This window comes from Triticum urartu, chromosome 7 (genome assembly GCF_003073215.2).
Source record: "Triticum urartu cultivar G1812 chromosome 7, Tu2.1, whole genome shotgun sequence".
Taxonomy (NCBI): domain Eukaryota; kingdom Viridiplantae; phylum Streptophyta; class Magnoliopsida; order Poales; family Poaceae; genus Triticum; species Triticum urartu.
This window is the reverse complement of record NC_053028.1, coordinates 716,338,809-716,366,405: the sequence shown is the minus strand read 5'-3', so window position 1 is coordinate 716,366,405 and position 27,597 is coordinate 716,338,809. Positions and strand designations below refer to the sequence as shown.

Here is a 27,597-nt window from a genome sequence, read left to right as displayed (position 1 = left end):
GGACCTCCACCGCAACAAGCAATGTGTTCCACCCTATAACAATACGAAACTGCTCTGCATACGATTCATTTTCCTCGTACGCCGGTACGACGTGTTGGACGGAGAATCCATCGTACGTTCATAACAATATTACACCCCCTTTGTAAGACTAGCATCGACGTGCGCCATCACCACCGCGAGCTTGTTCTGGAACTAACTACCACCAGATCCCTCCCCCTTCCCCATGTCTCTATCATGGCTGAGCACCCAACGACATGTCGCCACACAACGTCATAAAGCCAAAGACCAGCACGTATGAAGGCCCAAACTAACTGTACCACGCCTAGTATGTGCAAGAACCCTTCCATCCTCGCTCGAGGCGGCAGTGTCGCCGGAGGAGGGGAGGGGGAAAGACGGGCCGGGGACAAGGAAGGAGAGAGGGGAGGGGAATGAGAGCCCAATGCAAACATGCATTTATTTACAACCAGCAAACAACCAGATTTGTCTCAAAAAAAAAAAAGCAAACAACCAGATGGCTGTACGTCTCCCTCGCGGGAAGGCGTATTTTCTCTTCCCATTCACACACATCGCACAGCGCCGTTCCCCTTTCCCTCGCCGCGCGGCGGCGCCGGCGATGAGCTCCCCCGCCGCCGACTGCGGCCACCTCCCAGCCCCCGCTCCTGCACCGCATCACCCCCTCCCCCCCTCCGCACCAGGACCAGCCTCGAGCCCAGCCACTCACGGCGCCTCCCCGCCAAAACCTAAATCCCCAATCGCCACCGACGCGCCGCCGCCGCCACCACCGGAGCCAAATGCCTCGGCCGCCTTCTCCGGAAGCTCCCCCGCGCAGACCACCAGAACCGCCGCCTCCGCCTCCGCCCGCCCGGAGGACCGCCAAAGCCCACCCTCCGGAGATGCCTCCACCGGCGCGGCCATTGCGGCCCGGCCGGAGGAGTGCACGCCGCGGATGGACATGGAGTTCGACACGGAGCTGCAGGCGTACGACCTCTACCGCCTCTACGCCTTCAAGCTCGGCTTCAACGTCCGCCGCCGCTACACCAACCGCAGCAAGACCTCTGGCGAGGTCACCTCCTGCAAGTTCGCCTGCTCCCGCGAGGGCTTCAAGGACCACAAGCCCGCCGCCGCCATCGCCAGCACCGCCAAGCTCCCCCGTGCCGCCGCCAGGCTCTCCCGCGCCGCGGCCATCCCCGCGCCGGACGGCAGGACCGGCTGCAACGCGCACCTCACCCTCCGCCGCACCAAGCCCGGCGGCAACTTCCAAGTCTCCGCCTTCCAGCCGCGCCACAACCACCCGCTCTTCGCCGCTCCCCGCGGCCCGCCCAGCCCCTTCCACTCGCCGCCCAATGCCGCTCCGCCGCCGGATTTCATTGACGACGATGCTACAGCCGGGGCGGCATGCGCCGAGGGAGACGGCCCCCTGCGCACCAGGCGGCAGTGGGAGATCAAGTATGGGGAGGCCGCCGCCCTGCTCAACCACCTCCAGCGGCAGTCGCTGGCCGACCCGGGGTTCCATCACGCCGTGCAGCTCGACGTCGAGGACAAGGTGGCGAACGTCTTCTGGGTCGACGCCAAGATGGTCGCCGACTACGCCCACTTTGGCGACGCCGTCGCCTTCGACGTCGTGTCCAGGAACAGCATCAGCCTCCGCCACCTCGCCTCGTTCGTCGGCTGCAACAGTTTCGGCGAGCCTGTCGTCTTCGGGCTGGCGCTCATGTACGATGAGTCCTGCGAGTCGTTCCGGTGGCTGTTCCAGACGTTCCTGCACGCCATGTCTGGGCGAGCACCCAAGACCTTCATTTCGCATCAGGACACGGTAATAGCAGAGGCCCTGTCCTTGGCGATGCCTGGCACGACGACGACCCATGCCATATGCGCGTGGCACATAAAGCATGTTGCAAAGGGGAACATACGTCAGCTTTCTAAAGGCGATGCCAGTTTCATCGAGGAGTTCAAGGCGTGCGTCGACGGAGAGTATGGCGAGGAGGCAGGATTTCTCGCTGCATGGGATGCTATGATCAGCAAGTACGAGCTTCGTGACAACGCGTGGTTGCAGAGGCTGTTTGAGGAGAAACACAAGTGGGCTAGGCCCTACACGAAAGGGATCTTCTCGGCTGGAATGGAAGGCACACGGTTGAACGAGCGCCTGAGTTCCGAGGTGCGCAGTCATCTGAGAGCAGAGGTGGACATTGCTCTGTTTTTGAGGCATCTTCAGAAAGTGATCAGCGATAGGCGGCACAGAGAGTTGGAGATGGAATACGGTTCAAGGTTGATGATGCCCTACCTCAAAATCAGAGCTCCTGTTCTGACACAGGCTTCCGAGGTCTATACCAGCGTGATCTTTCAGCTTTTCCAGGAAGAATATGAGGAGTTCCAGTCAGCTTACATCGTGAGCCGTGATGAGAGCGGCCCGTGTCGTGAGTATGTCGTCTCGCTTGTGGAGAAGGAGGACTGTCGATACACGGTTTATGGGAACCCTATGGAGCAGACTGTCGCATGCTCGTGCGGGAAGTTTGAGATGGTTGGCTTCCTGTGCAGCCATGCTCTCAAGATTCTAGATGTTATGGACATAAAGTATATACCAGATAGGTACATCATGAAGCGCTGGACCAAATATGCAAGGTGTTTGACCTCCTCTTCACCGGAGGTTCCTGTTCCTGGGCAAGCCGTTCAAGAAGAGGAATCATTGGAGATTTCTTCTAATCGCTACCAGCACTTGTGCCCCAAGTATGTTCGGCTTGTTGCCCGGGCATCAGAATGTGAGGAGTCCAGCAGAGTACTAGACCAATTTTGGGGAGAACTTGGCGACAAGGTTGAGCAAATCCTGCAGAAACAAACCAGCGTTAGCAGCGCACCTGTGACACTACAGCCTGATGTTCAGAATCTTAAGATGGCCTTGTCTTCCATCACGGATGGCACTGAATCAGAAAATGTTCTGGACATATCAAGCAGGGCAGTGGCAAAAACAGTAAAGAAGAAAGGCCAGAAAAGTAAAAACCATCCAAGAAATTGCGTTGAAAAGGGTCTGACAAAGAAGCAGAAAGTGCACTCAGAAGAACCTGCACTTGTGCATTATGGTTTGGCAGATGGTTCAGCCCAGTCTGGAAATGCCATGTTTCAGGTAATCTTGCTATTTTCTTCATTGAGGTTGAGGTATCTGTACCCATTTTAACCATGCAAATTTGAAATGTATGCCTTATGTTATGTTAATTAAACTAATTGCCTAATTGGGATCCATCATGTATAACATTTATTGGCCAAATGCATCGTATTATATGAAGTTCTCTGCTGTCCTAGGATTCTCTAAAAAATACTACAAGATTCTCAGCAGAGCAACCGTTGAATAAATTTATACTCCCTCTGTTCCTAAATATAAGTCTGTTTAGACATTTCACTATTTTGGACTACATATGGAACAAAATGAGTGAATCTACACTCTAAACTATGTCTATATACATCCGTATGTAGCTTGTATTGAAATCCTAGAAAAACTTATATTTAGGAACGGAGGGGGTAGTTAAGTACTTGATGAAAATTAGGTGTACCAGGCTTAAGAATCTCAGTTTCTAGCCTTTTGCATTCATTTCATCTCATACTGTGAATGTTAGTGCCTCTTAGTGCAACCATTATTCTAACATTTGCAACAAGCAGGGCTTGGAGGCTCCTCCTAACATGTCCAAAATGGTTAGCCAAACTCCAACCTATGTACCTTACATGGTATGAATTTATATGATCTCTGAAGTGCCTCCCTAAAATAATTTATGTTCTTTTGGTCATGTTGTATCGAAAATTTAATTATTTATCTACTCCTCCTCTTTGATCCAGGGGACTGACTTTTCAAATCCCATGGGGACACTCAACTATGAAGAGATGCACCGTGGCGCAAGTCTGGGGTTCACTCTGGTATTAAGACCACTTTGGATTGAACACTTGACGTACATTTCTGGGCAGTGTAATGATTATTGAAATTTTATTCCTGCAGTTACCTTCTCAGGACCTAGGCTTTGTCGCCTGTCACACTTCTCAGGCGTCAGGTGACAGCCAGCACAACCAGGTAAGATGTTCGTATAATTCGTCTAACAAATATTATACCAGAGTGAAGGGTAAAGTATTATGTAGTATTATTTTTAGTTGAGTTGCCTCTTTCTCCAATAATGAGGTCTCAGGCCCAAAATCAGCTGAGTTCACCAATCTGCATTCTTCATTGGTAGGCCTTGTAGAAATCAGTGCTTACTTGAAGACTCTCTCAATGGCAATGCGAAGCTGTATAATGGAGCACAATCAATGGGATTGAAGGCTTATGATGTCTGCACATATATAGTCCATCAACCGTATAATATGGCAATGAGAAACTGCACAGGTGGACTTATACTTAATTGGTATTCAGCATTTCACTTGCCACTGTAGTCGCTCTCTTGTTACTAGCAACCTGGGTCACTTTGTATTTATTATTTAGTTCACAAGTTGGTACTAGGAGCTTCATCACATATTTATTGTCCATGTGCATTTAACCAGTGACATGGGTTTGTTGTGAAACCATCCTTTTTCTTTAGTTTTTGGGTATGAATTGTTGAAGACTGATATGATCTGTTTTGCCGTTTCTTTAACTTTTTTTTTCTTCATCTTAGATACACCCATGAGATCACCTGATACCAACTTTGTCCAAAAGTCTTTCACTCTCGCAATTGCCGATGAGCATATAAGATATAGTGCTGCTGTTGGTAGCGCTGGGGGGTGGTACGACATAGATGGTTTATGCAAAATATACATGATTTTGGTAGAGTTAGTGCCATTTGTCTCATTCATGCCTGTCCATTACTAAACTAAGTTACAGTGAGAACCTGGGAAGAGTCTAGTGTTCCTTGTGAGCATTGGATGCCCGTAGCTTTCTCCATATTGTCAAGGCATGCCATCGGGTATCTTCTCTGATTGTCTAAAAAAAATAGCTTCATGTGCAGGTTAGTGGTGCGTGAATTATGATTTCAGCCAAGGTTGACTTTGACTTCATAGCTGGGGGATGTGGCAGGTACTCTACATATGCTTTTGAAATCTTTGTCTGCCAATGATTTAACTGTAAAATCTCTTTGCTGGATGTTTGTAAAATTGATCACAGGAAAGTGTGATCGCTTGGACATCAGAAGCAATTTGTGATGCAGAGGATCTTGTTGAGGATTTCAGCGGGCTGCGATGGTTGATAAAAATTTTCTGGATGGAAGAGGAGAAGGTGAATTCCAACCTTCTTGAAGAAAAATGGGTGAAGTTGGATGAGGATTGGAGATGGCGCATAACCTACTTACACATGGATGGTATGCTCGTCACCTTGCATGTGGAAAAGCTCTCTGGTGTGTGTATGTATGTAGTGGTAGTAGTATGCAATGCATGATAGAAAAGTAGAAATCAGAATTCAAACCGAATAAGCTTTATTTCATCTTATCAATACAGTATGGTGGCAATAATCATTAACATGCATGCATGCATCTCAGGATGGCTGATCTACACAAGCCTAGTCACCAACCATGTTTATTCTTCTCTTCTCTGTTACCGGCTTTAATTTCTGTTTATAAACAGTGGTAACAACTGACTGCTATAGATGATGCTCAGTGGCCATGCTCGCCACCGTAGCCACCTCCACCTCCACTGCCATAACCATAGCCTCCACCGCTTCCATGCCCAAAGCCACCACTGCCGCCGTCACCACCTCCCCCTCCACCGCCGCCCCCTCCACCTCCACCGTTCATGCCACCGCCTGACCCATAGCCTTCTCCGTACCCAGACCCATAGCCACCGCCACTGCCATAGCCGGATCCACCGCCTCCTCCTCCTCCACTACCTCCCCCACCACCTTGACCGCCAGCACTGTAACCGGAGCCATAACCACTGCCATAACCAGAACCGTACCCTGAGCCCATGTCGCCACTACCTCCACCACCGCCACCCCCATGCCCACCGCCGCCACCACCACCACCACCAATGCTGCCGCCATAGCCATAGCCATGACCGGCTCCATAGCCTGAACCGTAGCCGTAACCATGACCGGCGCTTCCACCGCCTTCTCCTCCACCGTAGCCACCTCCTCCAACGCCAATGCCGGTTACAGCGACCGGGGCTCTTGCGGCGGCAGTGAGGTGGGTGCCGGTGAGCAGGATCAGGAGAGCAACGAGAGCTAGAGCCTGCTTGCTGGTGGTGGCCATTGTGAGTGACTATGTTTTGGTGTTGTGATCGGCTCGAGACATGGACACAATTTATAGGCGAGGCGGATTTGACACGATTGATATGAGATATCGTATCAGTCATGGGTTCATGTCATCATCTCACCTAATTAACCCCACTAGCTAAGCTCCTGTTCATCACAACAAAAAAGAGCCAGTAGATAAGCCAGTAGCAGATGACAGATGTATGGATGGGTTTGGGTAACAGACACGTGTCACATCTATGTATAGTGGGGTGGCAGAAAACCCAAACCACATCCATGCATAATGGAGCACTCACTGCTAGTCATGACTAGTTTTGTCAATGCTGCTTTTTGACAAAATACACACATTGCTTTTGCTTCCAACCATCTCAAACCACACACATGGACAGCAATGTAGCAAGCAGAGCACATTTCCTTGGATCTTTCTGTTGCATTTTTTCTTGCTGGGGACAAGGAAGGAAGGAAGGAAAGATGAATGAATTTATTGGTTGGGTGAGTTTTCTGGGAAGACGGTGCGGATGAAGTTGAGGAAGCGCTCCGAGTAGAAGCGGGGCTCCACGACCGATATCGACTGGGGGTTGTATTTGATGGACTTGTAGGCGTGCTCCACCTTCTTCCTCATGCTGTACTCCTGCAGGATGTCGATGATCCCTATGTAGAGCACCACGTCGTACACCTGACGGAGCGATTTGCCGCCGTCTTTCTCTTGTTTCTCTGCTCTCGCCGGCATGTTCACCCCTAGCTGGATCTGAAGCCTGTCCGATTTGACAACAGATTCAGTCATTCCAGTCCATCATACATTAGCATTGGAAGAACATGAGAATTGACCAACAGTAACAGAATAAATTGATTGATGAACCTTGCTGTGCCTGGAAGCAGGAGATCCACTTCCTCGTAACAAGCAGACGATGATCGCAGGCGGCTCCCTCTTATGTGAGGGCCGACTGCGACTTTACCATCTTGGTTGCTGCCTCGCTGCACCAAAACCAGCCCTTCGCGGTAGTTATAGGCGGAATCATCCTCCATGGCATCTGCATTACCGCCGTCACATCACCAAGCAAAAAGTAAGCAATTCAAATGGGTTAATTGGGCAACTTATTCAGAGGAATGGAGATACAGTTTCATGCTTAATTACCTTGTTCCGAAAGAACGGCTAGTTTGTTATCTTGCAAAATGCTTTCAGGCAATGACCCTCCTCTTACAAGGCTTTGGCGAGCCCGGTAATGGAAACCAAGAAGCAAGCTGTAGTCCATTATGCCCTGATTCTTCAGAAATTCGCTGTCGATCTCAATCTGCCTACACATAATAAGAAGAAGAGAACATGGGTATGGGTGTCACACGGAAAACTGGTCATGAGGATAAGCTGCTTTTTTTCGGGGAGAAGATGCTTACTTGAGCAAAGCATCCCGCCAAGAAGGCTCGAGATAAAATGAGTAGTTCAGATCCAGGTCTTTGAGCGTCGTGTTCTCGTCGATTTTAACTTTGTCAGTAGATCTGCCTAAGGATGAACCTTTCAAATCGAATCTTCGATGGATTCTAAGTTGTGTGCAGAACATGTTGCCCATCACTACAAATCTGAACTGCAGATACAAACAATAAAACCAACAGTTATTTGAATATCAACCAAAAAAGAATTAATTATCGGATATGACAACTAAATCCTTTTTTATGGCTGAGGCTGAAGCTTTTCACAGTAATATCTGTAACCCTTTTAATTGAGCAACAACAGTCGTTTACTGTCATTACCTAACCTACCTTTTGCCCGCTGGAAGGTTTCACCCGGTGGAGGCCAAAAAATTTAGTCACGAGTGTGTTATCATAAGTATGGACATGGCGGTAATAGTCTCGAAGCATACGCAAAAGAACCTACAAGCAAATATCATGCATGTCAGGAAAAACCCAAGTTGCAGATGTAAACAGATGAACTAAGGGACAGCTTTGATTCAATATGAATCAATAAGTGAAATAGGAAACTGGCTCAGATATATATTTTCCTTATGACAGCATGTTGTTAGTGTTAGGCCAGGTAAGGAATCACCAGTTTATATAAAGTGCCTGGTCTATATATGTCAGTTAACCAGATACCAATTAACCAACATATAAAATCATAAAACTCAGAAACCTGCACTTCAGATTTGCGAAGAGTCTTGATCATGAAGCGGTCATCTTGCGATAAGAAAAACATACTTCCACTCTTTCCAGGAGACGACAGCTCCCTAAGCGCGTCACTTCCAGAAATGGAAATCATGTAATCTGCTGTATCAAGCTTGAACATCTCCCTCAAATTTCTGTAGGTAATCAAACACTAACAAGAAGTCAGTCCTGTTATGTAGAAAACAGTGTTGAGTATTTCTCGGAGAATTCAAATTGTACTTAAGCTGTAGTATCATAGAAGAAGGTTCAGAGAGACTGCAACAGCATAAAGTATACTCCACTTAAAGTAAAACTGGGACAGAAGCACAAGGAACCTGAAGACCACCGGACAGTAGTCCTTCCACTTAAAATCGACAGCACGGTGCGCAGGAGTAAGCCGTGTTCCTTTTGTGGGGAAGTTCATCCAGAAACTAGCCTTGGGGCCGAAATCAGAGGCTTGCACTTGACGCCTCTGAATCGGCGTAATCTTCCCAACCGTGTACCTGAGTGAGTAGTATATATATATAATCACATGAGATATATAACGACCTTTTACTGACCATAAGAAACTAAATCAGTAAGGTATTCAACAAGACACTCTCATGTTGGGTGTCAGGAACAATGAATTAGCTGCCAGTTTCTATCTATCTATAGCATAGTGGCACCTTTAACATGAGGGCATGAAAAGCCGCCATCTTTCCATGACTCGGAAAATTCAGAGCTAGTTTGGTCAATGAAAGTAGATGAACCAGTTTGGTGCTCTTATATATGGGGGGTATGGTATGTTGGCAACTTGCTATATGCTATGTATGTCACAATCCGCATATATATAAGTAGAATGGGACAACTAGTAGAACAAAAAATGCAGACAAGGAGTTAGGTCGTTGAAAATTCAGATTAGGCAGATGCCTTGAAATATATATGCATAATTACCTGATTCCAAGCTGTAAACAGAGCATCAGATCATAGCTCCTGTGCCCTTTGATTATCATCTCCCCTGGCCTTTTGACATCCTTGGCCGCCCTGCTCTGCCGACGGCTCAGCTTCTTGGACGAGTCTTCCAGGCAGCTCTTGTTCAGCACGACCTCGCTGATGAGAACGCCCTGCGCGTACTCCCTTTCCAGTATCGGCAGGCTAGAACAAGCAGCCATGTTTTGGTCAGACCCTTGTTGTGTTTGTGTTTCAGAACCTGCACCACTTATTGGCTCATGAGCGCCGATGATCTTGTCGATGGCCACTCCGATGCTCCAGCGCCTCTGCAGAGACGGCTTCTTTACCGGAGGCCGCTCGAAGCTCAAGTTTCTCCAGGACTTGTTAAGATGTGCTGGTGCAGCAGCAGGCTCTTGATTCGTGTCAAAGGAAGAAGAGGAGGTGTGCTGCGGCTCAAGGACATTTGTTGACATGTCATCAGGCAGCACGCCCCTGTTCCTCAGATCATCGATGTAGAGCTGGTGATTGGCAGGAACTCTGCAGTTCTTAGGATAGAATGTGCCCTTTCCATCCTTGAGTCCCCTGGTCCACGTCCCGAGGTAGCACCCGCCGTCCTCCCAGGTGTAGAGCCCGTAGCCGTGCATGGCGCCGTCGAGCCAGTTCCCCTGAAACGAGTCCCCGGTGGCGCTCCATGTGAGCACCCCTTTGCCGAACATGGTGCCGTTCCTCATGGTGCCGACGTAGGTGTTGCCGTTGGCCCAGGTGTACCTGCAGCCATGGCCCTCCATGTGGCCCTGCACCCAGGAGCCCTCGAATGTGTCCCCGTTGGGGTACGTCTGGAGGCCGTGGCCGTGCTTGCGGTCCAGCTTCCACTGCCCCTTGTAGTTATAGGATGATGATGATGAAGAGGAGCTGGTGGTGCAGGGGCCGGCGACGACATAGGTCCCCTGGCCGTCCATGAACCCGGCGGAGTAGTCGCCCTCGTAGACGGCCCCGGAGGGCCAGAGGGTTCTGCCATGGCCGTGCCTCGCGCCCCTCTTCCACCCGCCCTCGTACACGCAGCAGCTGCCGGCGGCCCAGACGTAGCGGCCCGTGCCCTCGGGCACCTGCTGCGAATGTGATGATGATGATAGGGTGCCGGAGTAGACGTCGCCATTGGGTAGCGTGATCTCTGTCACCCTCAGGCCTGATGCTGAGTTTGCTCTGAAGCTGGGCTGGGACTGGGATGGGTCTGCTGTTGTTGGGTGAAGAAGGTGGTTGCTGGCAGCAGGGGCTGTCATGTTGTTGGCCTTTGATGTACAAGATGAAGATGAAAGAGCATTGTTGCAACTGAAAGAAAGAAAGAAAGAAAGAAACTGTTACAGAGCTTTTATACAGTTTGCATACAGGCAGGATAAGAAATCAAGAATGAGCTGCTGCTGGTGGTGGTTATGATTTGCAGCGCTGGCTGGCCGGCCGATTCATGGTGGTGTATCAAATCAAGAACTGACTAGTAGAGTGTGATTAGTTGTCATGGTGGTGGTTGTGACTAGTAGAGTATGATTACTACTAATGGCCGGCCTGGCAAATTGGAGTGGCAGTGCTAATTCATTCATTCATTCATCATTCGTGAGAGCAATAATATATATATATATATATATATATATATATATATATATAGTAGTAAGAACAATACAAATGCTGAGCTTGGATTAGATTATATTGGACTGGAGATTGGATCAGATTATGTTGAGCGAGGAGGAAGGATCCATCCATGCATCCGTACTCTCTCTCTTTCTCTCTCTATCATGAGAAAGAAAGAGAGAGAGAGAGACATGAGCAAGAGGAGAGCAGGTGAGGAATTGAACAGGGTAGGGGAATGAAGAGGACACATAGCTACCATACATACATACAGCCAGCCACGGGAGGAAGAAGGAAGAGCGACGGACGGGGAATGTGACGGCGTGGGAACGGCAACCGGCCTTCTTCCTTCCTTCCTTACTTGCTTCCTTGTGTGCTATGCTCTGCTCTGCTCTGCTCTTCTCTTCTCTTATATATGCTGTGACTGTGAAGAAGAAGAAGAAGAAGAAGAAGAAGCAGCAGCTCATATGAGGTCGACGGCCAACGAGCGTGACAAGCCAAATAATTCCATACCTCCAACAACATCTCATCATGTTATCAATTTATTATTACTTATATGCTAGAGTATTACACTACCTTTGTTTGTTTCAACTAAAACACTTATATATATTTTTTCAAGGGAGGGAGGGAGGGAGTATTATTAAAGCAGCAACCGCTCCATGGATCCATCTGCATGCACATGCCAAAAGACAAAAACAAAAAATAATAAAGCAGAGCAGAGCAGAGGGGCCCACTTCCACGTGGCGCCCATGTGACCACCCTCTTGTCTTTCTTCACGTGTGGATGTGTTTCCTGGCATTTCTTTCCTTTCACACGCTCACCACCTTTGACGGGGGTGAGCCAAGAGCCGCGGACAATTACAATCCATGCAAATAAAATTCTACATGCACGCATCACGCTAGCCACTACGCTTTTTTGTCCGAGATACCTTCATTTCATGCCAGACGCTGGGTAGATAGACGCGTACGAGGGCTCCGGCTCCTCCTCTTTATTCATATACACGAGCATCCGGCAACGGCACCTCTTGTGGGTTATGGGGTTGGCCTTCGCCTCCGACTGGAGCGAATCGAGGATTGCCTGCAGATCTGCCTCACCCCCGTCATGCTCCTCCTCGGAATACACTGTGTTTGGAGGTAGCCTCGCGGCGATCCGGGCTTCGCGCCTTGCCCAGATCTGCTCAAGAAGCTGAAGCCGGCGCTCCGATGTTAGATATAGGTAGCTCCTTACCCGACGGCGTGCTGTCATGGCTACTACTGATGGCGGACGACAAGTGGAAAACGGCGGCGGGGGCTGATGAGAGAGGAGGAGTGGACGGGTAGGGTTTCGGTGCCGGTGGTCAGTTAAATTGCCGTGCTAGGGCACTATGTGCTCCACCTGTGCGACATCACTCAACACCATCAGTCCAACGGAGGAGATGAGCTTCGGACCGCCGGGTTTCAGAGTGTGTTCTCGTATGGAATTCGACCGTCAGTCCGACATGGCGGGCGTGCACGGGCCTCTATATTTGTCTTAGATTTGGGTTGGATATGAGAGATGTCGATTCGTCCAGGCGTTCGAGGCCGATTTAAGGGCCCCGGGTAGATCAAATTTTTATGACCGGACGGCACGCCCAGGTGTTTTGAGACGCCCGGCCCTGGATTCTCTAACGATATTTTTCCTGCTCCGGTAATTCATACATGTGCTGGACGTACTAATCATACAACTCAACTGATACAAGTACAAAAGTAGTGCTAGTTGTATGATCAGGGAAGAAAAAAGATCAAGGAAGCTTTGGACGACCGATCGATGCCACTGCGTACTTATGACCTTAACATGGCAATGGGTAACCGTAACCCATAAACCTGTCGGGTAAAACTTCTATTGAGGCAATAGTTTGAGAAAAATAGGTATGTCTCATGTGTCATCCAAAAAAAAAGCCGCTTTATCTGGCTAACGCGGCAGCTATCCTCGACCCAAAATCCCCTTCCCTTGCTCATGTGCGTGATCTTGTTTAAATATCTTGATATTTGTTTTATGAATCTATGATTTTATCTCTGATTGTGTTGATCTTATTATATAGTCTCCTTCACTCGATCATTTCAAAGTAGGGGCTACACAAGTATCTTGAATAAAAAGAATAGTCCTCTTGTTTGTCTTGTAATGGGGAAAAGAAGAAAGAACTGATGTGAATGTGTCTCTAAAAAGTTCACTTACAAGCTACTCATTCTTGAATATAATTTAATATTGTCTAGTGCCATCTAATTCGTGCTTATTTCTATCATTTTCTGAAAATTAATATCATTCTTTTTTGGGGCTTGTTTCGCTATGCCCCCAGCATGACTTGTTGACTTGTTTGGTACCTGTACTCTTGTGTTGGATGCTTGGTCGATGGCTTTATAATATAAAGCGGGAGGAAACCCTTTTTCGGAAAATTAATACCATTCTTTTTATTCCATAGCACAACAAATTGTGATATATATATGTGCTGAAATGCTAAAATGTGGTATACTATGTGCTGACAAATGTTGAAGTATACATGCTGAAATATTCTATTTATGTGGAAATGCTGAAAAATACATGATGAAGTGTGAATTGAGTAAGATGGCCGAGATGGGTATATTTACCAGAGGTATTACCCGCACCCGGCCAGGTACGGGTATGAGAATAGTTTGAAACCCGAAGTGCGGGTACGGGTATAAGTTTGTGCAGAAAATATTGAGACGGTATGGGTTTGAGCGACCATTACCCACGCCTGAACCCGGGGGTGTGCCATGTATCTCCCCTTTCCTTTGAGCGATGCAACTACTATGATACAACACATGCACTGCTTTACTTCTAGTTCCTTTCTTTACTTTACCGTCTGGGTGGCATGCCATGCCAACCAACTTTGCAATAGGAAAGGAAAAACAATCAATTATTCATAATGCATATTGGGAGTGTACACGCACACATATATAGTCTGACTTATTTGGCTTTTGTGAACCCTTTTCTTCTTAGTTATCAACAAGATTTAGGTAACATATAGATGGATCGATGGATAGTGATCTATCTTTTTCAGGCGCTCAACCGAAAGATGCATCATGCAAGGATGCACCGACTGTCTACTACAACAAATTTTGTCGGCTCCGGCGAGGGAGGACCGATGATAGTCGTGTGCCTTCGGTTCGCTTCAGTGCTTGTAGTCACCGCAAGGTGGTCTATGAATTTGAATGTAATTTTTATTATTTCTAGTGTTTGTTGTACTATCATGATTGAAAATGAATAAATCAAATGTTTTCCGGACCGACCAAGCTCCTCCTGGCCGCCATCTGTACGTACGTGGTACATAACTAGCAAATTCACATGTAGAGCTGGAATAGAATATATTCGCTGCCTACCATGTAAACAGCAGAAAGACACAAAGAACCTTTGCTTTGATCAACCCATATAATAGGTAGCTAGGCAGGTATATTTCTCCTTCCCTTTCCATGCAATTACACCCCACCATACACCTACACTACTTTACTTTACTTTATATACATACTGGTTGCCAACTACCTGCACATAACTAATCAACTAACCACTCAAAGTTTTCCACAAAAAACTAACTACTCAATTTTAATTGCCTTGCCAGAAAACTAAACTAAACCAATCAACGTGCGTACGTCATAATAATGGTAAATATAATCTGATTTTCTTTCTTTTAAGAAAAAAAATCTTATCAACAAGCTACATATATAGTCTGATAACGGTATATGTTTTGCATGCAGGCGATTGAGCAAATTAATAAAGCTATATATGCCAGAACAAATACAGTAACCTTCACAGCATGCATATGAACGTGCCGCCACCACCACCACCACCAATTCAACAAGAAGAAGAGAGACATCTCTGATTTGCTCTAATATAATTCAGCCTGCTTGTGTTTTATATCTTGGTGTTGATGGCTGTCAGCTCGGTGGCTAGTGGTCGAACGTGACAGGACAATTTGCTCCCTCGAACAAAATCTCTTTTGTTTATGTATTTACTTTATTTATTTATTAAAGCAGCAACTGCTTGATCGATCCATCTGCACATGACAAAAAGCAAAACAAAAATAATTTGGAGAGAAGAGGCGCCATGTGATGCATGCAGCAGGGCCAGGCGCAATCCAATCCATCCCATATATGTCTGGCGTAAATTAATGGCAAATAAACGACGCCTGCAAGTCCCATTTATTTATTTAGGTTTTTGCTAGCTCGAAAAGAACTTTATTGAACTGTGACCATAAGTGAGCGAGCTTAAACGGGATCCGGTTTATTTATAGGCCTACTGGCCCTGGCCGTTTATTCCGACATGTGTAGTACGTACGTTCCCTATATATGTACGTATACACATAGTACTACGGTTTTTTTTTTTTGCAACGTATCCAAGTGAGTGATGAGCTCCTGGCACCAGCATACATCAATCAATACATGTTTCCTGCTACCCTGAATTGATCTTCTCCCACCCACGAATATCTATACATCAATATCCTACATACACAACTCAATCAATTATCGACTGATACAAGTAGAAAAGTAACTGTGGTTGTACTCCCTCCGGTCCTTTTTACTCTGCATATTAGAATTCTCTGAAGTCAAACTTCACAAAGTTTGACCGTATTTATATGAAAAAATATCAACATCTGTTATGCTAAAGTTATACAATATGAAACCTTAAGTCATGACACATCTATTAATATTGATTTCAAATTATGAATGTTGGTACTTTTTTCTATAAAGTTGATCAAACTTTACGAGGCTTGACTTCAGTCAAATCTTATATGCAAACTAAAAAGGACCGGAGGGAGTACACTTGTAGTAGTAACTGGGCCGGCCTTTTGAACCCACGGACGTGATCGAGCCGACCTGAGTAGAGTAGAACATGCATATTACATCTGCATTTCTTTCTGTTCCTACTTCCTAGTTGTATAACAGATCAGGGAAAACAAAAGGATACAACCTACTACGATGCAACACCCATGCACTACTTTACTTTACTATCTTTTTCGTTCGAGAATTTTATTTACTTTACCGGCTGGGTGCCATCTGCCAACGAACTTTGCAACATGAAAATTAGAAAAGCAATCAATCATTCATACTGCATATTGCGAGTGTACGTATATATAATCTGACTTGCATGACTTTTGTGAACCCTTTTTCTTCTTATGAACAAGATTTGCATAACATATAGATGGATGGATGGATCGATAGTGGTCTATCTTTTTTCAGGCGCTCGGCCGAAAGATGCATCATGCATGGACGGATCCATACATGTACAGACTAGCACTAGCTAAGCATAATCCCCAATTACAAAGGAAAAGAGAAGAAGAAGAAAGGCTAAAGCTAAAATGCATGCTGCACTAGCTAAAGTACCTAGTGCCTATCTCTCTTTCCCTCGACCCTTCACACTTTTTCCCATTCCTGCATGCTACCTAGCTCACATATCACAAATGTGCGTCTCTATGTTGTTAGCAAATACCATTACATAGTTTTATTCTTTAGGTCTTAAAAACAAACTTTTATCTCATGGTTACACCACCTTTCAAAAGGGGAAGACTTGGACACTTACATCTTGCATCGAGGGGGGGCGGAGCCAGAGCTGCCTAGGTAGTCCTCGACGCGCCTGGCTGGCTGTTTGACATAGGTCGATAGAGATCTCGTGCATCTTCTGTGCGATTCGCGAAAACGTCTTACCCTATCTTGGGCGACGTGTTGCATGTTACATAGCAGGGGCGCAATAACCCTAATAGCGTATAAATGGTTTGGTTGGAGAGAATCAGAGATACATCTTGGAGAGAAAGAGAAGGGGGGAGATAGGGTTAGTTACAACACAAGATAAGATGCGCCTAAACTACCTCCTAAACTATCTCATGAATATCTCTCCTGTCACGTTACATGTGCGCATATGTATGTTTGACATCCACGGTGAGGGCTCTTGGTTGGTCCGCCATGGTGAAGTCGGAGTCACTTTGCTCGAGAGAAGTGATGACAATAACCGTTGCTCTCGAGGGAGTCCCCTCTTTAATAGTGTGTCGGTCTTTGTGTGTAGCCAGGTCAACTGAGGTGTTGTGTCTTCTGGGCGTGTTGTACCAATTTTCGTTCGTTTTTCCACTAATAAACCAGGCAATTATCTTCTGTACTACTATTATCAATAGATAATAGATTGAGGTTCCAATTTCAAGTCGTAAGTAGTACGAGCACGACTCCACGAGGTACGTGCAAGTACATCGCTAGCTTGAGCATCAAAAGTCACGTACACGCATGCACGAGAACGAGCACGATCGACTGACATGCACTGTACCTGATTGATTTGCTGTAGTACGTATCTAGCAAATTCACATGTAGTAGAATATATTCCTTCCACTGCTCCAATCTCTACGTAAATAATTGAAAGAAAGAAACAAGGAACCTTCGCTTTGATCAACCCATATATATATATATATATATATATAGCTAGATAGGTGGTATGTTTTCTCCTCCCTTTTGCATGCAACTACATCCCACCATATGCTGCCCTACTTTTACTTTACTTTATATATACTGGTTGCCAACTACGAGCACATAAGTAATTAACCAATACGTCTTTTAATCGCCACGCACAAAAAGCAAAACAAATCTATCACCAATCACCGTGTGTACGTGCATAATAATTGTACATATACAATCTGACTTTCTTTCTTCTTTATAAAAAAAGAAAATAAATCTTATCAACAAAGTTGACACTATATAGATAGTGTGAACTGTAGTGGTATATCTTTTGTATGGAGGCAATGGAGCAAATAAAACTAATCCAGAACATATACTAGTACAAACTAGCTAACCAAAGTATAGATACTATATGTCGATCGTATGATGACACGGATCATTCGACTTTCCTCTTTTTCCAGATCGACTAGCCAACGGCCTCACTAGATAGCCTCCATCTAGTCTAGGTACATTTCTCCTCGATCGCTTTCCTGCCTTTTGAGTTGCATACAACTACGACTTAACAGTACGCTTTATATACTTTACTGCCAACTAGCATATAAATAGCTCATCAATCTTTTGACCATGCACAATGCATGCATTTTCTTCTTTGAAAAGGGAGGTTGAGACCCCTGGCGTCCGCATAAAAAAGGTACACGCAGCCATTTTTGTTGAATTATACTCCCTCCATTTCACAATGTAATGCTTCCTCTATCCCCGTGCTTCAACTTTGACCGTAAATTTAACTACCAAGACCGATTTCGGCGGGAACAAAAGTTATATCAGTGAATTTGTATTCGAAAGAAGTTTTTAATTATGTAACTTTTTCTCCCGCCGCAATCGGTCTTGTTCGTTAAATTTATGGTCAAAGTTCGATCTCGGGAAGCGCGGGCGCACTATATTTTGGAATGGAGGGAGTACAACAAAGTCTGACAAAAAGAGTACATCGATCAACCCGAAGCCACCTTCCATTGACAGCTGTCCCTACCCTACAAGCTTAATGGTGGGGGTGGTCATGATCTGGGTCATGTGTGGATGTGCCCTACAAGCATGTAAATTATGCCAATGCATACGTGTTATATGACCTGCCTTTTATTTTGTTATCAACATGATTGATTGACATTTTAGTCCAAAACATAAAAAGAAAAGATGGATTGACACTTGATGGTGTATCTTTTTAGGCGTGCTAAAGGTAGCTAAGGGCATCTCCAAGGGGATCCACATTACGCCCCTATTTGTCCGGACTGAATTTTTCATCCAACTGGTTCCCCATTTCGGCCCGGATAGTGTAAAATCCCCTACTTTATTTTAGTTTTTTCCTTTGAGAATTTATTTTACTTTACCAGGTGTCGTGCCATGCCAACGAACTTTGCAACCGGAAAAAAATCAATCTAATAATTCATACCATCAACAAGATTTAGGTAACATACATTATACATGTTGGGACCGATAGTGGTCTATCTTCTTTTCTTTTCAGGCGCTGAGCCGAAAGATGCATCATGCATGGACGGATTCATACATGTACGCACGCACGCTAGCTAGCTTAATCCCCAAGTGCAAACACGAAAGGAAAATAAGAAGAAAGCCTAAATCTAAAGTGCATGCTGCACTAGCTAAAGTACCACGTAGTAGCTATATTTCGTATCTCTCTTTCCATCGATAGTTCAAATTTCTTTCCTTTCCTGCATACTACTACCTAGCTCACATATCACATATATCTACGTATATATGTACGCCTCCCGGTTGTTACCCTATACTCTCCTGCCGTATCAAAATATAAGACATGTTTGTTGACACTGTCATAGTGTTTAAAACCTCCCTTATTTAATAAAAGAGGCAAATCTTTTGCCTCTGTTTCAAAAAAAAAATAGTATTTAAAACCGTCTTACATTTTGACAGAGAGGGAGTACTTAATTATTATCCTTTAGGTCTTAACATCAAACCTTAATGTCAAAACTACAACACCTTTCACGAGAGAAGGACATGGGTACACTTATAGCTCGCGCGCGGTCTCATGCGTCGACCACGGTGAGGGCTCTCTTGGTTGGTTGTTCTCGGTTAACTCTGAGTCACCTTCTCACCTGTCCTAAGGGCTCCAAATTCAAATCCTAAGTAGGACGATGTACGTACAAGTACAACGCTAGCTTGAGCATCAAAAGTCACGTACACACATGCACGGGGCACGATCGATCGCCACGCACTGTACTTGATTTGATGTAGTAGTACGTAGCTAGCAAATTCACGTGCAGTAGAATATATTCCCTACCTCTGCAGCAGTCTGTAATGGAAAGAAAGTAGCAGGGAACCTTCGTCGCTTTGATCAAGCCATATAGCAAAATATAGGTATATTTCTCCTCCCATTTGCATGCAACTACAACATACCATACACCTACACTTCCTTGCTTTACTTTATATTGCCTGCCAAGTGCCAACTACAAGCACACAACTTATTAACCGGTCGATATTTGTATCGCCTCGCAAGAAACAAAGCTAACAAATCACCATGCATGCGTGCGTGCATAATAATGGTACATATGTAAGTAATCTGAGACTCTCTTTCTTTTACTAGAAAAAGCTGATTGAAAAGCTAGATAGTCGGATAGTGGTATATCTTTTGCACGCAGGTGATCGGAGCTAGTAAAGCTAGCCAAGAGAATAAGTACTTGTACTAACTATAAAACCAAAGTACAGATACCATATGTTGTGTTGAGTGCTATCAACCCCATTAAGCTATACGTACAATTAATAGCTATACGTAAGTTGCATGGATTCGCAAATTTTTGAGTAAGTCAATTTTGTGGTAGGAGCAACAGTTTATAAAGGAGGAAAAAGGCTGGAGGAAGAAGAAAGAAGGACGGCCGTTAAATCTTAATCCAATGATCAAGAAAATCGACGTATCCAAAAATGATAATTCAGGCGACTCACGTATAATCGGCCCCACTAAGCTACGCGTTGCACTGTATGACTCTTAACGGGTTCCTTCGTACCAAACAAACCCAACACATCATATGACTGACAAACTACTAACCTTCTGCCTTCGTACGCGCGCGTGACACTACTCCAGTTTCTTCAATTCCTTCCAATTATATTGGTGCAAGCTTAAATAAATAAATAAATAAATAGAAAACCCATATGGTGCCATATAATGTGTTCACAAGGAACAACCCTCTTCTTGCTGTAAGTAACTTGCTTTAGTTAAGCACCGCATATATATAGGACAAGATGACAACAGTAACCCAAACAAAGACCATCTTTCCTTAACACAACTCGATCATCTAGTAGCTAGGACGCAACACCTCTAGAGAGACAAGTTGGTCCAAAAACAAGATTAGATTCCCAGGATGCTACTTGACTGCAGTTTGTGATGAGGGCAATGAGCACAGGAATCAGAAAAAAAACAAAGTGTTACTTGACTGCAGTTTGTGATGATGAACAAGAATACCTTGCTCATCTCATTGACAATCCTTCCAACACGACCAATAACTTATTGGCACCCATATATATGCTCATCAGCAACGGCAATAGTGGCAGATTCTTCTTGGGCATCCTTGTTAACAGGTGATCTCATTCGAGTGCTTGGCTGAAAAAAATCTGCAAGTCAAGCAAGTTTAGCTTGGCTTGTTGAGTTGAATCATGCCCACATGAGAAACATTTTATGTACGATATAAAGTCATTTCTGCACCCAATAGAAAATTATTGAGATTAAGTGATGGAATGTTTTCTTCTACTGATGCAGAAAAATATTAGTACGAGATGTGGTGTAGAGCAGACAAACCACCTAGTAAAATAAATGTCATGTCAAGGGGATCGATGTACGTTTAAAGGAAAGACAGACAAATAATGCACCTAAGTGTTGAGAACAGGAATTTAATTTTCATTCATCGCCCTCATTGGTCCGCCTTGAATTGTGCAGTGGGAGACAGATTAAAGTTATAATCCTAATTATATCTAGCTAGTTGGCTGGGAAATATAATATCCAGATTATAAAGATTTAAGCTAGAAACTGGACAAATAATTTGCATTCATTCTCCTGGCTAGAATTACAATGAGGGTTAGGGTAGACAAATAAACTACAAATAAACTACAATAATTTGCATTCATTCTTCTTCTTCATGTAAAGTAAAGCAATTAAGATTGTACTATGAAAACCATATGAGATGAGATGAAGTGAGATTACGCAAAACTCTATTCCAACAACAAAAACAAATGATCTCACCAACCAAAATTCTCATGCATCAGCACTAGTCCAATCCTGATTGGGCCATCCAACCGCGCAACAAATTAATTGTTTCAGTTCAAAAATCCTCTCATCTTTGCTTGTCTTGGCTTGGGTTTGTTTCATCAAACCCCTCCCAAGTACAATAGTAGTCATTTTTGCTGCTAGTTAACTACTCGTTTCCAGCAACGCAACGCAACCCACCAAAAAAACACTACTCTGCAACATCTCCTTCCTTCCTGCTCTACTACCACTTCTATGCTCTGCTCTGCTTTGCTGCATTGCTCCTGCTGAGCCTACTCCACTGGCTTCACAAAAGGGAAGGCCTCCTCCCCTCGCCACCCTGCTTCCGTCCGCGGCGATCCATGGCGTACGAGATGTGCTCCGCGATCATCGCCTCCGCGGCATCCACCGCCTCCCGCGTCCCGCTGATCACCACCTCCCTGCATGCCACACACACATGCATTGCAAGTCAGATTACATACACAGGCAGGTAACAGGTGTAACACTGACCGAAACCTGCTGTATGTCGTTGGTGCCCACCCACCTTTCCCTCATCCCAGGTAAGAGCTTCCCCTTGAACACCGTGATCAACGCGCCCGTAGCCTGCATTCCAAACCATCACCCACAGACAGTTATTAGCCGAAACAGATCCGTTCAATTCTTCATTCCAAACCATCACCGGCAGTTATTAGGCAAAACACTACTCTGCAGTCAGTCAGTCAGTACTCAGTACCCAGGCGTCCACCGCCCTCTTCTTCTCAATGCAATCAAACTCGGTTTACTCGCTCCACTCGAGCACACCCTCACCGTATGTATATATAGGACCAGAGTAATGGCAGTGACTCATGTACTCCCTCAGTCCGAAAAAGCTTGTCCCTGCCATGAAACTAGGGTTGCGTTTCGATGATGCAGGCAATCGTATATGCATCATACCTGTTGGATCTCCTTGATGACCCTCCCACCACGGCCAATGACGGCGCCCACATACTCACTCGCGACAGCGATGGTCAGAGTCCCTTGTACGTCTCTGCCGTCGTCGACGTCAGCTGACCCCACGGGAGTGTCGGGCTGGAGGAATCCAAGGAGAAGAAGATGGTTCAGTTGGTTAACTGGGTTTGCAAGGTCCCTGAATGATGATGATGATATATGAAGAAAAAAGGGACAAGGGCAGGCACACGATTTGCATATATTTAAATCATATTAGTAACCTTGGTTGGAGTCAAGCCAACGGTTTCATTTCAGCTTATTCTGCCAATAAATTACTTGCTGCCAATATTTCATATTTCTTCTAGGCCAATATAACAGCCGGCACATGCTTTACATTTTCTGATTCATGAAGCATCAATCAAATAAACTAGCGAGAGACAGTAGTGAGGGTGGTGGACCTACCATATTTTACAACACTATAGTAACGAAGGACTATATAATTGTCTGCATGGAAAGGTTGTCCATTTAACATTGATTACCTTGTCACAGAAAATCAAGGTAACATTACAACAGAATAAGAGCAACAATAGAGAAGAGAGCCGGCCCCCTTTTCTTTTCAACAGAATAAGAGACATATGTTACTGCTGTCTCTGACCACTAGACAAGTACACTAGACACTTGTTAACAAGACAGCATGTACCGAGAAGCTTCATCGAATGGACCAACTATGCATTGCATGAAGAGAGGGCAGTCCAGATTAAGGGGTGACCGGATCACAGCATGTAAAGGTAGGTGTATTTCAGTTGGACAAGGATGACTTACCCTGCTGTGGTATCTCTCGACATGCTCATCTTGAGCATCGCCGTCACACCCAACACTTGAAACATGACAACGTGGAAAACCAACGCCTGAGTATTTCATTTCAGAAATGTGATTAGCCAATTACTAGTTACTGCAAAAGGCAATGTGATATGAACTAGTCTAGTAGCTAGCAGCTCAATGCAGCAAACTGTAATAATATATACTAATCGATCGATCATGTTGATACGAAAGCATGGCAGAAACGATCAGGAAGCGACGTGTTTCTCAGGTTCCATCTTATCTTACTGCTGCAAGCCATTGATCTGTTGATAGACAGATAGTAATCCAGTAATAAACCAAAAATGGCTCAACAAGGCAGAGAGAAGAGATGCAACGAACTGAGTAGCAGGCAATGGAATGGATAAAACAAGAGAGAAATGAAAGGTGATATGTACTTTGGTAGGAGGATAAGTAGTGGACATCGTCAAGCAGCTCGGAGAGTATAAGGAATATGGCCTGCAGCTGATGTTCCAAGCGCCCGGTGATGTTAACCAGTCTGTCATTGAAACCGTAGCAGAGTCGGTGGTGTGAGACCGTGATGCCAGCATTTGACTCTTGAGCTAACCACCTAGTAGTTAGATGATGAAGAAAACAGATATCATCATCATCATCAAACTTGGAACATGTGAGAAATATAGAGTAGAAATGAAATTAAAAAAGGGAAGAGGAAACATGCATGCCCCTGTTTATGCTCCCAGTCCGTCCCAGATTGAGATACACGCTAATATATACATATATATTCCAAATAGTAAACGCAAGCTAAAACCACCTCTGCTCTCAACAAGTGTGAAATACAATACTGTAGTAATAATGTTGGAGCAGATACACAGAGATGAGAATTCCAAACAATCATCCAAAATACACAAGTCCACAGCGGCAGCGGCAGCGGGCAATCAATCAATCAGATGAAGATGATACAAACAATGTGGTGCAAACTGGTAGGATCATCCCTCTGAATGAATGATTCAAAGAGGAAGGGGAAAAAAAACAGAGGAGAGCATACTTGATGAGCGTCCCTCCTTTGCCGATGAGCGCGCCGCAGCAGGCGTAGGGCACCACCAGCACCACCGTGTTGTCCGCCTGCTCGCCCTGCAACCACCACATCAGAGGATTGGATTGGATTGGAGTCTCTGAATCATCGACTGTAACTAAAACTCTCAAGAAAGAAATGTTGAGCCTTTTGTTTGTTTACAGTACAGAGGAGCCTAGCCTGAAGGAAGATTCGACTGGTTAGTTTGGGTACTGCAGTACCTGGTAGCGGGGGGGGATCTTTTGGAGGAGGAGGTCGGCGGCGTCCATGACGGCGCGGAAGGGGCCGGAGAGGAAGACGACGCGGCGGTCGGTGCCGGCGAGGATCTGGTCCCTGCCGGAGAGCGTGATGCGGGCGCCGGAGCCGGCCTCCTTCTCCATGGCGGCGATGGAGGACCCCGCGCTGCCGATGATGCGGCCGGCGTCGGCGTCGCGGACCAGGATCCTCGCGTGCGTCCGCCTCTCCCACATCGGGTCTGCGGCCCCATCCCATCCCATGGACAGACAGACAGATTGGAGATTAATTTGGATTTCAAGTAAGTAAAGCCCTCGCAAAACCCTCGTCGGAGCAGAGCAGAGGGCGGGGAATGCCTCTGCTCCGACGTCGGCGGCTTCTCTCCTCTCGTCGAGGAGGGCATCGTCGGAGCGGGAGGGGGCTCGGCTCGCCAGGCTTGTTCTTGTCGGAGAAGAAAGGGAGAGAGGAGGTACCTTGGTAGCGGTCGTCGTCGGTGGCCGGCGGCGGGGAGGAGCCCATGGCGACGGCCGACGGCGACGGCGAGGACGGACGGAATGGAACAGGGGAGGGAAAAAAGCCCAAAGGTGGCGTCTTTTCCTTGCTTGCTTGTCTCCCTCTTTCGCCTCCAAAGTCCAAAGATGCAAACCAAAACAAAAACCAGATGAGACCGGCCAGCAGAGGAGCGGGCCCCGCATGTCAGCGGCACATCAACCAGTGCTGTCTTTTTTTTTTGCTTTTTTTTATGCAAGTATAAATCATCGCCCTCCAATGCGTGCGGCGAGGTTTGCCGTGGATAGCGTGCGTCCGCGTACATCCGTTTGCGATGATGAGCGCGCGGCCTCCTCCATGCCAAGGTTCGTCTCCATGCCAAGGCTCCCCCTCATCAACAAAACTGTTTTGTTGATGAGGGGAAGCGCCATTATCGAGAAAGTGGGTGCTCCGTTCGTCGGGCGTGAAATATTCCGAAGGCATAGGTGCTGAGATGTTGAAAAACCATTTATGGTGTGAGGAGAGGGAAGGTGAAAATTAAATTCCCTCTCGCACTGGAGGGCGAGATTGGGGTATGGAGCAAGCTCCATATGATGCCCATTTATGAAGCGAGCTTCATAACATAATTTTATGGCGACTATGCTAGAGTTTCATTTTGGCCCTCGGCATATATGGTTATTTCAGCGACGACCGAGGCCATAAGTCTGACTCAGATAGAGTTGGTCTAACATTTGGTTGGTTGATGTAGAAATGCTCTCACATTTGATTGTATATTGATGTAAACTTTGCAAGCCAAAACGTACGCGATCGATCGGTTCTGCAGCTTCAGTGTAGGTAATTGCAGGCCAATGACAGTGACGATCGATCGGAATGCATTGGGTCGCAGCTTCGAGACCAAAGCACCCATTTTTTGTTTGTACTCCCTCCGTTTTTATTTACTCCGCATATTAGAGTTGACTGAAGTCAAACTTCGTAAAGTTTAACCAAGTTTATAGAAAAGAATGTAAACATTTACCATAACAAATCTATATCATGCAAAAGTACATTCAATAATGAATCTAATGGTATTAATTTGTTATTGTACATGTTAATATTTTTGTCTATAAACTTTGTCAAATTTTATAAAGGTTGACTTTGACCAAAACTAATATGCGAAGTAAATAAAAACGGATGGAGTACAAAGGAAAAGAGCGAACCGTCATTAGGATTAGGATTAGCATAAATACAGTTATTAGTGGTCCAAAACGCCTTGTCGATGCCGGACAGGCACGTCTCAAATTGAGGCGCTAATCCTTGCCTTGCTTGTATATAAAGGGCTTTGCCCAACTATCAATGACACAAGTTTTCTTACATGTTACCAGCCACACTAGCCTCTAACAAGAAAGCAAAGATGGCAGAGATAAACCTGCACAACATTGCCTCTGCACTTGTTCGTTCCATCTCTGCCATCGTTTTTATATTATGAGTTGAAAGTTCGTTCCATCGGACGGGAAATCCGTCCATCTGCTTGATCTGGCGACACAGGGCTGGAGTTTATCACTCTTGGGGCCCAGGCAACGGCCACCGTGGTCTTCATGGTGGTCAATATTACCCTGGCCCTACCACACCAGATCAAGCAGGACCAAGCAACCCGCCCGCGGCCATCCACCTCCGATTCCGGCCTTGGTTGCTCCGCTCAACATATTGGTTCCTGAGCGAGGAGGAGTTGTTCGACGCCGCCCAGGCCACACATCTGGATCAATGGCCCCTAGTGATGTAAACGCTCTTTATAGTATGTCTTTACTTTACGGAGGTAGGGAGTTGAGCGGCTTAATCAACATTGTTGTATAGTATGAGTCAAAGTGGTTTCTCTTTTGTTGCTTCCTTGTGTGATTTAATCTAGTTATTAGTAGGATTTCTTTCTCTCTTTTTTTAAATGTTCTTAGTTCATTAGTGGTTGACAGAATTGGATTACAAATCTCTTGTCCCATGTAGTCTAGTCACTAAAGAAGTTGAGCATGACATTAAGTTAAAGACTTTGGCGCTGGTGGCAATGGCATGAGAGAAACTTTTGTGAGATTTGCTCTTCTGGTATTGACTAGTACGTACGTAGCACTTATTGAATGTGGTCAAGGCACAAGAAAACTCAAATGGGCTGCTGGAATTCTGAAGATGAACACTAGAATGATAGTAGAGATGCAGCAATTCGAATGATATTAGTGCTTGTTATTAGAATGGTCAAAACTAGAATGTTAGATGCTATAAATAAATATTGCTAGCCAAATGAAATGGGTTAATGTGAAATTGTAATGTTAGACAAGGTAGATTGGCTTCTTTTTGTATGTACATGTACTGAAGAATATGATTTGTTTCATTCCTCCTCAAATTAATACTAGAAGGAAGTGCTTCTGATGCATGTAGGGTTCCTTAAATTCTGATGGATGCTTCTCACTGAATTCATTCCTCCTCTTCCTCTGCCTCTGCCTCTGCCTAACTAACTAACAGTAACAGCAAGCACACAAGGAAGGAAGGAAGGATC

At 45.6% G+C, this 27,597-nt stretch overlaps 3 protein-coding genes across 9 annotated transcripts; 1 reads left to right on the top strand and 2 right to left on the bottom strand.

Moving 5' to 3' along the window:
- Nucleotides 1-493: 493 nt before the first annotated feature.
- Nucleotides 494-5,493, top strand: LOC125523054 (protein FAR1-RELATED SEQUENCE 5-like). Of its 2 annotated transcripts, none has more exons than XM_048688094.1 (7): nucleotides 494-3,118; nucleotides 3,649-3,714; nucleotides 3,823-3,900; nucleotides 3,980-4,051; nucleotides 4,209-4,357; nucleotides 4,956-5,023; nucleotides 5,111-5,493. In XM_048688094.1, exons 1-5 carry the CDS (start codon nucleotides 512-514, stop codon nucleotides 4,215-4,217), a joined length of 2,832 nt encoding a protein of 943 aa, XP_048544051.1. In that variant the 5' UTR covers nucleotides 494-511; the 3' UTR covers nucleotides 4,218-4,357; nucleotides 4,956-5,023; nucleotides 5,111-5,493. The 2 variants fall into 2 exon arrangements, with proteins under 2 accessions (XP_048544051.1, XP_048544052.1); XM_048688095.1 differs by having other exon boundaries at nucleotides 4,209-4,376.
- Nucleotides 5,398-11,416, bottom strand: LOC125523053 (phosphatidylinositol 4-phosphate 5-kinase 9-like). Of its 5 annotated transcripts, none has more exons than XM_048688089.1 (9): nucleotides 11,138-11,416; nucleotides 9,257-10,582; nucleotides 8,659-8,826; nucleotides 8,313-8,478; nucleotides 7,946-8,056; nucleotides 7,583-7,770; nucleotides 7,326-7,486; nucleotides 7,050-7,221; nucleotides 5,398-6,945 (listed from the first exon to the last, which is right to left on the bottom strand). In XM_048688089.1, the coding sequence occupies exons 1-9, from the start codon at nucleotides 11,404-11,406 to the stop codon at nucleotides 6,672-6,674; spliced, it is 2,835 nt and encodes a 944-aa protein (XP_048544046.1). In that variant the 5' UTR covers nucleotides 11,407-11,416; the 3' UTR covers nucleotides 5,398-6,671. The 5 variants fall into 5 exon arrangements, with proteins under 5 accessions (XP_048544046.1, XP_048544045.1, XP_048544047.1 ...); XM_048688088.1 differs by having other exon boundaries at nucleotides 11,129-11,415; XM_048688090.1 differs by having other exon boundaries at nucleotides 11,133-11,411.
- Nucleotides 11,417-21,526: 10,110 nt separating this feature from the next.
- On the bottom strand, nucleotides 21,527-25,224 carry LOC125523417 (protein BTR1-like). 2 transcript variants are annotated; one of them, XM_048688451.1, is made up of 8 exons: nucleotides 25,064-25,224; nucleotides 24,578-24,831; nucleotides 24,330-24,415; nucleotides 23,722-23,894; nucleotides 23,288-23,373; nucleotides 22,472-22,606; nucleotides 22,055-22,141; nucleotides 21,527-21,978 (listed from the first exon to the last, which is right to left on the bottom strand). In XM_048688451.1, the coding sequence occupies exons 1-8, from the start codon at nucleotides 25,107-25,109 to the stop codon at nucleotides 21,832-21,834; spliced, it is 1,014 nt and encodes a 337-aa protein (XP_048544408.1). In that variant the 5' UTR covers nucleotides 25,110-25,224; the 3' UTR covers nucleotides 21,527-21,831. The 2 variants fall into 2 exon arrangements, with proteins under 2 accessions (XP_048544408.1, XP_048544409.1); XM_048688452.1 differs by having other exon boundaries at nucleotides 22,083-22,141.
- Nucleotides 25,225-27,597: the final 2,373 nt, after the last annotated feature.